Here is a 12,535-nt window from a genome sequence, read left to right on the forward strand (position 1 = left end):
CACTGCATTTATTGCCACTGCATCTTTGCTTGCTTACGGGGTATGACAATTGCTCATATTTTTTGCACCACTCGACTAGGCGCCCCGTGTTTTAGGTATGAGTTATTGCAACGAACCACTTAAAACTTTCGTCTCAATAAAAGAAAAAAAAATTAGGCCCTTATAACGTACTGGCTTGCAGCGCCGCCATAGTGATCACCGTTTTGTTGACGAGAAAGTTGAGGCTGATGGTACGTTCATGACGTCACACCTGCGCTGTTCGCTTGCCCCGACAGAGACGTGGCAACGAACAATTTCTATCAAATCTTCAAGCGGTTGCCTTATTAATTGTGGTATTTGTTGTGTGAAGTGCGTACGGTCAGCCCGGATTACCGACCAGCTATGGGACTCACGTTATCATCTTTGTTCTCACGTCTTTTCGGGAAGAAGCAAGTTCGTATACTGATGGGTGAGTACCGCCTGTGTTCTAGGCCTAAGGGATTTAATGTTTTTCGAGGCTCTTTAATTTTAAAGAACACATTTATGCCCTTTGCCAGTGAGTTCGTTCTGGCGCTTAATGCCAGCGAACGTCAGGCGTGAATTTCTGCGTTTCAACCAAGCCCACAAAGCTAGTTGTGTTGACAATGCTAGACCGGCGAAGGCCCGTACTTGCTGAATGAATAAAATGGAAAGTAGACTGTCTCCTACCGCTACGGCGATATAACTTGCCGTTTGCTGCCCGTGCACTAAACTAAATCTATGTTTGTGTGCTTTCAGAACTGTTGTTTTACTGTGTCGCTTGGCTTTTCACAGTTGGCCTCGACGCGGCTGGAAAGACGACTATCTTGTACAAGCTCAAGCTCGGTGAAATAGTGACTACCATTCCTACCATCGGCTTCAATGTTGAGACTGTTGAGTACAAGAACATCTGCTTCACCGTGTGGGATGTCGGAGGACAGGACAAGATCCGGCCGCTGTGGAGACACTACTTCCAAAACACGCAGGTGAGCTGGCTGCGGCGTGCGCGAACTCCGTTCGTCAGAACGTCTGCTCACCCGAGTTCCGACTCCAGGCCGAGAATTCTGCCGCACGAGGCCACGTCCGCCGCTTAGTTTTGACCTCATTGCTAGAAACAGTCGGAATAGCGGCGTTTCGTTATTGCTGTGACTGGTTATGTGTCGAAATGGTGAAAGGGGAGTGGCCAGGCGTGGAAGGCGTGTCTTTATACAGGAACTGGGCCTACATGTTTGGGGCACGTTTAACGCTTCTGAAAGAGGCTGAATCACTGGGATGCATAAAAGGACAACTTTAGGAACGCCTGCTAATTAGAAGACTTCATGACACAAGTGTGCTCTGTTTGTTCAGCGTGCAGAATGGAGAAACTCGCATTCAGTTTCATTCAATTGTCTAACACTTTTCTCAGAATGAATGTAGAAACAAAGAAGTGACGACCAACCCAGCAAAAAAAGTTCATATTGTGATTTTATGTACATTGTCCCAGCTTGCATTGTGCACTTGTGCCCTTCAGCCCTCTACCCACTTAGCTATCTTTTTGCAAAATTAGAATGAAGCGGGTAACATAAGTGATGCAACTGTAGGTGGCCCGAGGCTAGTTACGAAGTTACGTGTCATTTCATCAGCCGTTGTCGCCACTGTCTTGTTAGAAAAGGGCAGCAGTAAATGCCAGCATCTGTTGTTGCTGGTGGGGTAGAATGCCTATGAAAGATGTGAAATGCCGTGAAGCTTACAAAGTGAAGTGCAGCATGAAAATAAGGCATTGTTTCACATTGTTGTGCTTTTATTTTGTCAAAGTGTATTGAAATAACATTTAATAATTTTTTGCTGTGATGTGCTTACCTAACAGTGACTTCAGGAAGACATTTGTCCTACCCATGATGGCTTAGTTAGCAACAGTTGTTACTGGGCTTTCACAAGGTCCAATGAGGCAATCACTGAATTGTATGCCAAAGTTTGTCACCAGCTTATGGTGATGGTGTTTTATGATCTACATTGGTGGGGCACAGTGGCTACAACATTTTGCTGGTGATGGCAAAGTATCTGCGCAAATTCCTATATAGGCAGAGCTCGAATGCAAGAATGCTCGCAGATAACTTCGTGCACAAGTTGAAGAATTTAGTCTGACGACCTACTCTGCGTTGTCCCGTGTACTGTATTGTGTAGCTCTGGGATATTCTCATAATTTATAGTTATTGTGACTTGTTTTCAAACTGTACAGACCTGTTATATTTTATTTTATTCACTTTTTTTATTTCAGGGCCTCATTTTTGTTGTTGACAGCAATGACAGGGAACGAATCAGTGAGGCACAAGATGAACTGCAGAAGATGGTGGGTTAAGTTCGTATGGTGGTGGTATTTTTAACGGCAAGGGACTCGTGCACTTACACAGAAACCTGTCTTCTCTCCATTTGATTGTTTATAGCTCAGTGAAGATGAATTGCGAGAAGCTATCCTACTGCTCTTTGCCAACAAGCAAGACCTGCCTAATGCCATGCCTGCAGCAGAACTCACTGAAAAACTGGGCCTGAACCAGCTGAGAAACCGAAGGGTGAGTGGGTGTACTTGTTGAATGCCATGCATTCCATTTTCAGTGGGCCTCTTATGCTGCCTGCAAGGCACTGATGGGTTCACGCCTTCTTTATGTATTCCAGTGCCTCAAAACTAGAAAGTCTAGAGCTGAAAGTGTGAATTTAGAAGTGAAAATGTGAAGCTGTCATGTGTACTTGCTTCATAATTTGCATGGGTTTTGAACAGTTTTATGGAGCAACACTTGCGTAGAAGTGAGCGTGTGTGGATATTGCTTTTTGGGACAGGGGGCATAGTGCTTGCATGATATATGCAAGGTTAATGTCTGTCATAAGGATAATTGCACAAACCAGCAAAAGCAAAGATGGCACTACAGACAAGTCGCTATTTATTTTCAGTCAAAATAACATTAAGCACCTGTTTCTGTCATGGTGGGACATTTTTAGACTTGATTCTGTGTAACACCTTCTGAATAACAAAGCTTCATGGTTTTACTTTATATCACATAAAGGTGGCATGCTGAAGGCATGCTTTGGAAATAAATTATGCAGTCCTTCGCATGAAGACTGCGTGGTGCCATTTCAGTTTGCTAATGACAGCGTAGCAACGTTCACATGTACTTCGAAAATTTGCCTGCATCACAAGGTACATTTACGGCTGCCCCAGTATGCCTTGCTATTCTTCTTTGTACATCAGTAAAGCAACTGCACAATGCAATTAAAGCGGCTATTAATGGATAGCTGAACAAATGTACTAGCAACAGCTGGGCTAATGTGTGATGATATCGTTTGTTAAACTCTGTGCCACTCTCCATGTATTGCATACAAAGGCATTCAGCAACAGCACATTTTATCATGTTAACAATACGAGAAACCAATTATGCCTGTTTTAAATTTAGGTTGAAAACATGCAGCAGAACAAACAATTGGAATTTTTTACTAGTTATGTTGCACTCACAGCTGTGACGCATGTGCTGTAATGGACAATTTGCAAAAATGTTGCTGCATATGCACGAGAAAGGTAATTTCTAAACAAAATACCCTCAGCCACAAACAAGTAGTATGAAGTATTGTTCCCATTCAACAGCTTCACATGCATACCTCTCTATTTTGTGAGGGCTGTAGTTCGAGGCTTTTGAATGGTAAAAATACATACCTTGTCAGTGGCTAGGCATATGGCATTTCCATTTGTGCTTGCAAAAAGGGAAAATCCCCCATGCTTTATGCTATGCCTTTCCTTACACCAGTTAAAGGGTGTAGAGGATGGAAAAATGTAGTCTGTGAAGGAGAGTTTCTTGAAAAAATACGCTTTACAGGGCAGCTGATTTGCATATTTTTTTTGCAAATGGATATGCAGCAGTGTGAAGAGTTCTAAGTCCATTCCAGGATATTTAAATACGGGACGAAAACTAATGTTCCTCACTCATTGGTAACTGCAGCCAGCGAACCTGCTTGAACGGCAGTATAAACGCACCATCTGTCACTTTGTGCATGTGATGCCAGGAAAACTTGCTTTCCAACTGCATAGTGAGGTGCAACATCGATGATTCTGGTACAGTGAAACCTCGTTAAACCGTAGTTGGCCGGAGCTCGGAAAAAGTATGTACTAAACAGTAGTTCTGTTCCACCGAAATAGCATGAGATCGCCCACTTACACGTAAAAAATGGAACTTTGAGAAAGTGCGATGAAAGGGGAAAATAATGTACAGTATTTAGTCGCTTCATGCGACAAAGGTGTTATTTTCGTTTGATGTCGCAGCGGCCTATAACTTACTGGAGCTGCAAGCCAGCTTTTCAGCCAGCCCCCTCTTCTCTGCAAACACTCTTACGGCAGATTCCTCGTTGGCGTTACGTATTCTTCGTCCATGGGCGCGGTAGCACCAGAAAAGTTGCGTTGCGCCTTTTTCATTGCGGGGTGCCGTTCCCGTCGGAACAATTGCATTCATGAGGCTGACGTAATGCACAGCTTCTGCCGCTGTCGGGCCTGAATCGCCCATGCTGTCGTTTTCCATGTCCTCATCATTGTCACTAGTCAACACTTTGGCAACAACAGAGGCAACAATGGCCAAAAGACGAACCTCGTGGCCGACATCTTTTCGCGGTCGCAGCAGCGCTGCCGAGCAACTTCTTCGCATTCCAATTGCCACATACCGTGGTCAACAGCAGATCCCTGATGCGTGCCAGCGCCGACTGCTTCGTGTCACGTTCAATAGCACGAATTATGCCTAATTTTTCTTCTCTGCTGAGCACCCGGCATCTTTTTTATCCGAGCTTCGGCATGGCAAGAGTCCTCACTTGCATCGCGCCACAACGGTCTCTGGCACGCCGCCAAACTGATGTTGATATTGATGTGGCTTCACGCACAAATGCACAGGGCGCTTGGAGGTCGGTATTCCGACCTCTGAGGCTTGTTCTACTGCCGGGCCGCCCGATGAAGACTACGCACCGCTGTGTTTGCGCGACGAACAGTGGATACACTATGTGTTGACCGATACGTATGCAATAAGCTGATACAGTTTATGCGGATACAAAACACATGTTCAATGGCCGCTGAGTCGGGGCTTTGACTTTACTACTTTTAAAATTAAACTACTGTGTAAGCAGGAAATGTTTGACGAGGTTTTACTGTACTAGAGCTTGCTATGAAATTTTCAAGTTGTCCACTCTCAAAAATACTTCAAGCGTAGAAATACGGTAGACTATTTCGTGTGCACTGTACAGTAAAAGCTCGTTAATTCGAACCGCAAGGGGAAGCCGCTTCAGTTCGAAGTAATGAAAGTTCGAACTAACGAAAGTGAAGGAGAGCAACAGTACACTGCGATTTGGAAGCAGTAGGGCATGTCATAAATTTGGCGTGTCAGAAAGTGATGGCGTGTGTCGAGGGCACATGCCATCTTCAAGTCGAAGCTCTGGGTCCGACTGTGCCACACCACCGACGTCCACCGAAACGAACGTTAGCCGAGGCTTAACACCATCACAATGAATCGCGACGGCCGATACCTCCTAAACTGAAAACAGAGGTGCACAACCGATGAAGACTGCCGAGACAAATACGCTGAACATGTGAAGGTGGCGAAGGCCCTGATTCGTTGGTTCTTGATTGCAAGCGCAGCTGCAACGTACTTGATTCGCTGTGTTTTGGCGCTTGCCGTGCCATCTCCGCACAACATTAGCAGCTGTACAAGATTTGCAAAGCCTCCGAGATTTGCAACGGGCAAGAAGACTCGGCGGTTACGTAGAACGGAGAGGCGGCAGCCGCCGCTGCCTTCTGGTGGACACCGCGTCGGTTAGATTTTTTTCCGATTTCGCCTTCTCTCGCCGTTCTCTCCGTTTTGGAGGCAATACAGCCTTGTGTGTAGGCAGTAGGCGCGTTTCTGTGGCCGTGTGCCAGGCGAACGTAGTTCGAATTATCCGTGAGGGAACCTTCTCGCGTTCGAATTAATGGACTTTTTTATACATAGACTTCTGTGGAGCATGGCCGGACCAAATCGTACAGTTCGAATTATCCATAAATTCGAATTATTGAAGTTCGAATTAACGAGCTTTCACTGTACTTGCGAAATGCCTAGCCACTTGATAAATTGACCTGGTGTATATCATTGATGTCAAACAGTATTAAAAAAGAACGAGGGTAGCAATGTGTGCTTGTTGGTTGATCATCATGAAATGGCGTGTAGTGTAGCACAGCAAAAACAAGGACACAAGAAGAGAGAGATGAGAGAAACAAGCACTTGTGTCTGTCTACTGTTTCCTCTTGTCCTTGTATTTGTTGCACTACACTGCATGCCATTCCATGATCAATAGAGCACACTGCATGACCACAGTTTGTTGCTGGAAACAAATGGCCAGGTGTTTGTTTCAACTAGTTTTGCAGCACAACGGTTTCAATCAGAAATGTCTGAGTATATGTGTGACAACTTGATCATTAATTTCATTGGTAAGTCTGGTTTCAAGGCGTTATTTTGGCACGTACTATTGTATACACAGAGCCCAATAAGGTTAATGTGACTGACGAGGTTAATGTGACTGTTACCTTGTAAAGCATATGAACCATTGGATGTATATGTCCATTGAGCAATGTAGGGTAGTACATTTGACTTGCGGTAATTGTACTCTGACGGGATCGACGAAATCGATCAAATTATTCACCGGGTCGAAATAAACAAGACGCAGAAAAAAAAAAATACACCACTGATTCATTTGCCAGTATTTTCCTTATTGGTATAACGAGGCCCCAAATCAGACACGCATCAATTTTCTATGTGTTTGAAGTAGGAAACTAACAGAAATCACATCCGTCCTAAACAAAGTAGAAATATAATGCACATCTGATTTTCTAGCAAAACAACTAAACAAAACAAAAACGTGCAAGGGTTTAATGCGTGTTTTGCAAATTGGCAGCCACTTTTCTGAAGTCAGCTTTGCCTCGATACATCCACATTATGCGGTAAAGCATACAAATGTAACGAAGCTGGTTTTCGTTTCGTGTCTGATTACACCATGCAGGCAGTTCTCAGCCAATTTTTCTTAAAAAAGAAAAGGTGTGCATTAGAATAGGGTAATACTGTAATCATACGTTGTGAGCTACAGTTATTGCTTGAAAAATTTCTAGGGCAGGCCATAAACGGTCGTTTTCTACTGGAGATAAGTGTTCAATGCTTGCATTGCCTCCCTAGTTCTGCCGAGAGAGACGTTGCCACTAAAGAGTTTGCTATTGGGGTCACCATATGGGTCTGGTGCGTGCATACTGCTCAAGTTAACATTATGCAGCTAAGGCAAATTTTAGGATTGAAGTAACTGTAGAATGGAATTAATCAGATTCGAATTTACGGAAGTCTACTGAATTCCTTGCTGAGCCACTCTTGCAAGCAGTGCAATGAATGAATCCCAAAGGTAACATGGTTTCTTTCAAATTAATGCCATAGCAAAGCTGAATAATCCTGCTAAATGCATAGCGCTAGGAGAAAGATGTAGCGCTAAATGATGTCTCTGCCTCCACTAAAATGCACGTGTTCTAGTGTGGTGCACTCTGAAAAAAAAAAAAAAAACTTTTTTGGGCGTATTTTGTCCCCAAACAATAATTGTCATGTATTGCGCTTGCTACTTTCCTGTGAATTCATTATCTAAGATGGTGTTGATCTATGGTTGCATTTTCACTGATAATATTAAGTGGTAAAAATTAATCCAGAAGCATCGATTATGGCATCTCTTGTAGTTCCGGTGTTGCTTTGGGTAGGTGCTTTCTTGTCTTGCTTGGTTAAACTATGTGTTCGATGGTGGGATAAAGCGTTAACCTCTCAGCATAACAGGCTGTTGCTCAGCAGGCCACAATTGCCCAGCTAACTCTTTGATTTGGTTGGCATGCAAATCAGTTTTCATGACACCACAGGCACAGGAATGAAATGCACAATTAGTCGACCTTACCACTGTCTTCCATATGTATCATGTTGCATAGGCTTATGAAAGCGAGTGTGTATTAGTTTCTCCCAATCTTCTCTCAAGACAGCTAGTGGTTTGGGACGCTGTGTTAGACTGCTCTGCCTTCGAGATCGATCTCGGCCTGGGTTGTACCAGAACATGCCATTGCCATCATACCATTGTTACTGTTATCTTGCTGCTTTTGTTACGCATGCACTTGCATCATGTACACAATAGGCTGATGTGACCACAAGTTGCGCTATAACACCACTGCCACAGTGCGTGCCAGCAGTTGTAGTTTTCCGGCTGCATCGGCATACTGAGGGCATAGGGGAACCCAGTATGCACCAAGCCATTCTGATCGTTTTCATTTCTTCTGGAGGAATTAACTGTTCATGCCTGTGTGCTGCAATAAAATATGGTGAAAATGCTAGGAGGAAGCTTTTGCTTGGTGCCAACTCTGATTTCCCTACTAAAATACATGTAAAATGCAGGAATACTTTCATAAGACAACCAGTGGACCAAATTAAATTGAATATGTTGCAATTGTTTCTCTGTAATTGTGCAATTTACAGAGAAAGTTAAGCTCTAGTGACCTTATTTAGCAAGCAGAATTTTAATAGAAGACTTGCGAATTTTCAACATTTCCTAGCATTGGCAAGTTGAAAAAAATTGAAGTGTGGAAATGACATTTGCGTAGCTCTGCACTTGCAGTTGCAGTTCTGTAAATTGAATCTGTTCGAGCATCTAAAGTGGACAAATTTGATATTGAACTTACAGCCTGTGCGAAAATGTTACAATGTTCACGAGGGGTTTGCAAAAGTCCTACTCCCAAGTTAGTTATTTACTCAGGAGTGGTATATAATACATCACTTTTGTCCACTTTATAAATTTTATTAGGTGCAGTTTAGGGAATTGTGCAAATTTTTTCATTGTAGAGTTACAGTTGAAACTTGGTGGTTCAGTTTTATGTAACTTTGCGATTGTCAGAAAATTTTCTAGAAATATTCATACCTTGAATTATAGATTTCACCAAATCTGTGCTGTGGCAGCTGAGAAAAACTATTTCTCCATTCACATGTATTTAGATATTAGCTGCCAAGCTAGAGCTTCCTCTCAAGTATTTGTCCTTCAAAAAGACACCAGCTGGCTGTAGGAATGTGTATTCAGGTCTAGTAAGTGATCTGAATAGAAAGGCCGGTAAAAAAAATTGTTTTGTAGGTTGATTCGATCTCGAAAGATTGCTTCAGCCCCTAGTTCATCTTGTAAAAGTTCAGCGAAAGGTAACAAAGTATGGAACATGGCACTGAGTCGTTTATGCCACTGCGGATGCGGTTATTTTGCAAAAGATTAAACAATACAGGAAAGAGTGGTCCCACTGATATCTCTGAAGCCTCGGATAAGTCATGTGCGGTAAAGTTTTAGCATTATTCTCAATTGAGAGGCAGTGATTAAATCCAGCAATATGAGATGGCATTCAGACATTCAAGACTCGTGAGCATTCAATGTGAAGTGCTGCTTGGTCCAGCTGCCAGAACTCATTTGCTGCTCCAACCATCGCTCTCACCGTAGAAAATATACTCAAATCATATTAATGGCTAGATTAGACTATTTTATTGAACTCCTGGCATTGTTGATAGGTAGCACTTTGACTGCAGTACCACGGGGGCATGTTAGCAGGCACGTCTTGGAGCATAGACAAATAAAAACGGCACTGACGCAACAAGTAATGTTGCACTCATATATTAATGAACAACATGTTTGGTTCATTTAAGTATGTCTGTACGCTTTCTGCAGTGAAAGAAAAGTACAGAAGATAACTTAACCGATGCTTCACATAGTCGAAGCTTGTATACAAGTCTGACATTCCTATACATTCTTAACGCTTGCACATTCAGCTGGTAACTTCCGGTTATTCTTGCACATATTTATGGTCATTTAACAAATCGACTAAGACTTATTGCAGCAAGAAGCATGTTGTAACAAAAACTGTGCAACACAGTGTTGTTCCGCACAACTATCAGGGAACTTGGAAATGCCGAGTCAGATGTGACATAAAAATTTCCGTTTTAAGCATCAATGCAGTCTCTGTGATATTAACCGCTGTAAAAACTTGTTCTTCCGGGCAAATGTCATTGAGAAACTTTCAGCATTAGGGGGTATATATTGTTGCAGTATGTGCACAGATGATTTTTTTAGTCGAGGTACTGCTGAAATGTAAACCCATGATCACCACTGCTTCTGTGTGCAAAGAGTCGTAATTCAGGAATGCCAAGCTTTAATAGTGCACAGCACTTGGAAGAGCAACGATCGATGTTGCCAACCTCTGAAGCCAGTGTTTCCTTAACTGTGCTAAAAAAATTCCTAGATTCCCTAGATTATAGTGAAATGTGGTTGTTTAGTGTGTCGGTATTGTCAGTATGACTTCACTAATGGTAAATTTTTGTTTGGGTTGTGTAAATAGACTGGAAATTTTGTAGTATAAAATTATTGCTAAGCTCCTTTTAAAATGTAAATAGTGAAGTCCCTGTACTCCAGCTGAAATGTTGCAGTGCAAGTTTGTATGCTAACACATGGAGCCATATTCACAGAAGGCCTCAGCACATACGTACTTGGTTCTTGGTACTTGATCACACTCTAAAGTTGTTTTGTACCTGAACCAAATAGCCAAGATTACACGGAACCGTACTTAAAATGTAAGGAACGTGTGCACCAGACTTCCCCTGCAGGATCTAATAATGTAAAAACACATTCCACTTGATGTAATCAATGTAAACGAAGGTTTTTTTTAAAAATACTGTGTGCTGACTTAGCACTACCCACTCACATGCACGCTTACACATTATTAAGCAAAGCATGAAGGTATGTGACCATTTTTTTCTATTTTCTTAAGGTAAAACTTGCCCAAGCACATAAACACTGGGACTATATCCAATGTTGCTTTGCTTTTGGGCAGTTCCCAGTAAATTTTATTAGACACATGCATAGTTGACTGTTCAGCACCACGACCGCATTGTCGTACTTGACGCTAGTATCGTATTTACTTGCATAATGATCACACTCGCGTAATAAAGCACCATTGCTTCCACAAAACTAGTTAAAGATGCAAAGTGAATAACAGTCATGTGGGGCCTTCCCGCTATGTTCAGTATTGAGGTTCACAGGAAGAGCGAGGCTTTTAGTGGCTAATTGCGTTGGAACAAAGAATGTTGTAAAAGCCAACGTTTTGACATGGGCACTTGTCTGTCAGGTCCATGACGAAGACAAGTCCTCTTGTAGAAATAATTTCCCTCTCCAACCACTGTGATAATCACACGTTTATCTGGAGTTTCACGACGTTGTCGCAGACTTGAATGTGAAGTAAGATCACAGGGGCCCAAAGATGGGTGTTGCTGCAGTCCAAACTATCAGCCTGTGCTTATACATTTTTCTCTGCTAGTTGTTCTTCACTCATTCACTCACTTACGTCTGCTTCTACCTTGCAGTGGTATATCCAGTCTACTTGTGCAACACAGGGACAGGGTCTGTACGAAGGTCTCGACTGGCTCTCCAATGAGCTCTCGAAAGCAAAGTAACTCCTGCTTCCCTTTCGGCAAGCAAGCAAGTGAGGGGCAGCGACCATTTTCCTGAAGAGGAGGAGGAGGAGAAACTATTTGCAAGGGGGGGACAGCTGCCATCGTGAAGTACAGAAGAAAGCTTCCACCGCACTCTCTCCTCGTGCTTTTGCAAGAACCACCTGGAGATGGCAAATGCTTTGGAAGCTGTCAAGAGGCTGGTGTTCAGCCAGCTTTGTCAACCAGTGCTGCTTGTAAACACATCTTATTATTTAAATTTCAAACAAGCAGCACTGATGAAAACTGTACTTGAAGACATGCTGTTTTCAAAGCATGGCACTTTTTTTCCCTCTATTTTCATTGTGTGTGGGCAGTAATAAATTATCACTCCTCTCTTTTTTTATTGTGCTAAGTTTTGAGAAAATTGTTGGGTTTTTGTAGGGGCTGATGTTCGAGACAGCTTGGGACCTTGCAATGTTGTTGATGCTGAGCTGCTTTTCGTTTTAGCTGCTGCATTTCCCACCATGTAGCAATGGCCGTAATGTGCGATTTGCATCATGTATTTTTTGTACAACACATGCGCACTGGGAGAAAACCAAAAAGTTAGTCATGTTAAATTCTAGTTTACACTTTCCAGGTGCTGTTTTTTGATGGCATTGAAGCTCCACCTAGATTGTGCGTGTGACCTACTGTGTGTTCTTACTTGTACATATTTCTTGGTAGGGGAAATTTTGTTTGTACTTGATCTGTCGGGCATTTATGGGACCAACCTGACTTGACTGCTAGTAGGTATCGGCAGAATGAATGTCTTGTCACGCAAGTTTCTGTGGCATATCAAACCTCGCATGCCTGTATAAGGATTCAAAATTTCAGGGAAGACGTGGTCATCAATTGTCTCCGAACTTCTGCCGCATTGAAGAACTTTGACACTAAAATTGTTCTTTTTGGCACCTGTGATAACTGCACCTCTGTTCGTCTGGTTGATTTCTGCTGTTTTTAATTCCATGGAGTCATGTTGCCTAGGCCTGACAAGTCATGTA

At 42.8% G+C, this 12,535-nt stretch overlaps 1 protein-coding gene across 1 annotated transcript; it reads left to right on the forward strand.

The window, feature by feature from the left end:
- The first annotated feature begins 228 nt into the window (after positions 1-228).
- On the forward strand, positions 229-11,893 carry Arf4 (ADP-ribosylation factor 2). Its single transcript, XM_065441231.1, has 5 exons — positions 229-448; positions 793-983; positions 2,255-2,326; positions 2,421-2,546; positions 11,427-11,893. The coding sequence occupies exons 1-5, from the start codon at positions 382-384 to the stop codon at positions 11,514-11,516; spliced, it is 546 nt and encodes a 181-aa protein (XP_065297303.1). The 5' UTR covers positions 229-381; the 3' UTR covers positions 11,517-11,893.
- The last annotated feature ends 642 nt before the right edge of the window (positions 11,894-12,535 follow it).

The sequence above is a fragment of the Dermacentor albipictus genome, chromosome 5 (assembly GCF_038994185.2).
Source record: "Dermacentor albipictus isolate Rhodes 1998 colony chromosome 5, USDA_Dalb.pri_finalv2, whole genome shotgun sequence".
In the NCBI taxonomy this organism is placed as follows: Eukaryota; Metazoa; Arthropoda; class Arachnida; order Ixodida; family Ixodidae; genus Dermacentor; species Dermacentor albipictus.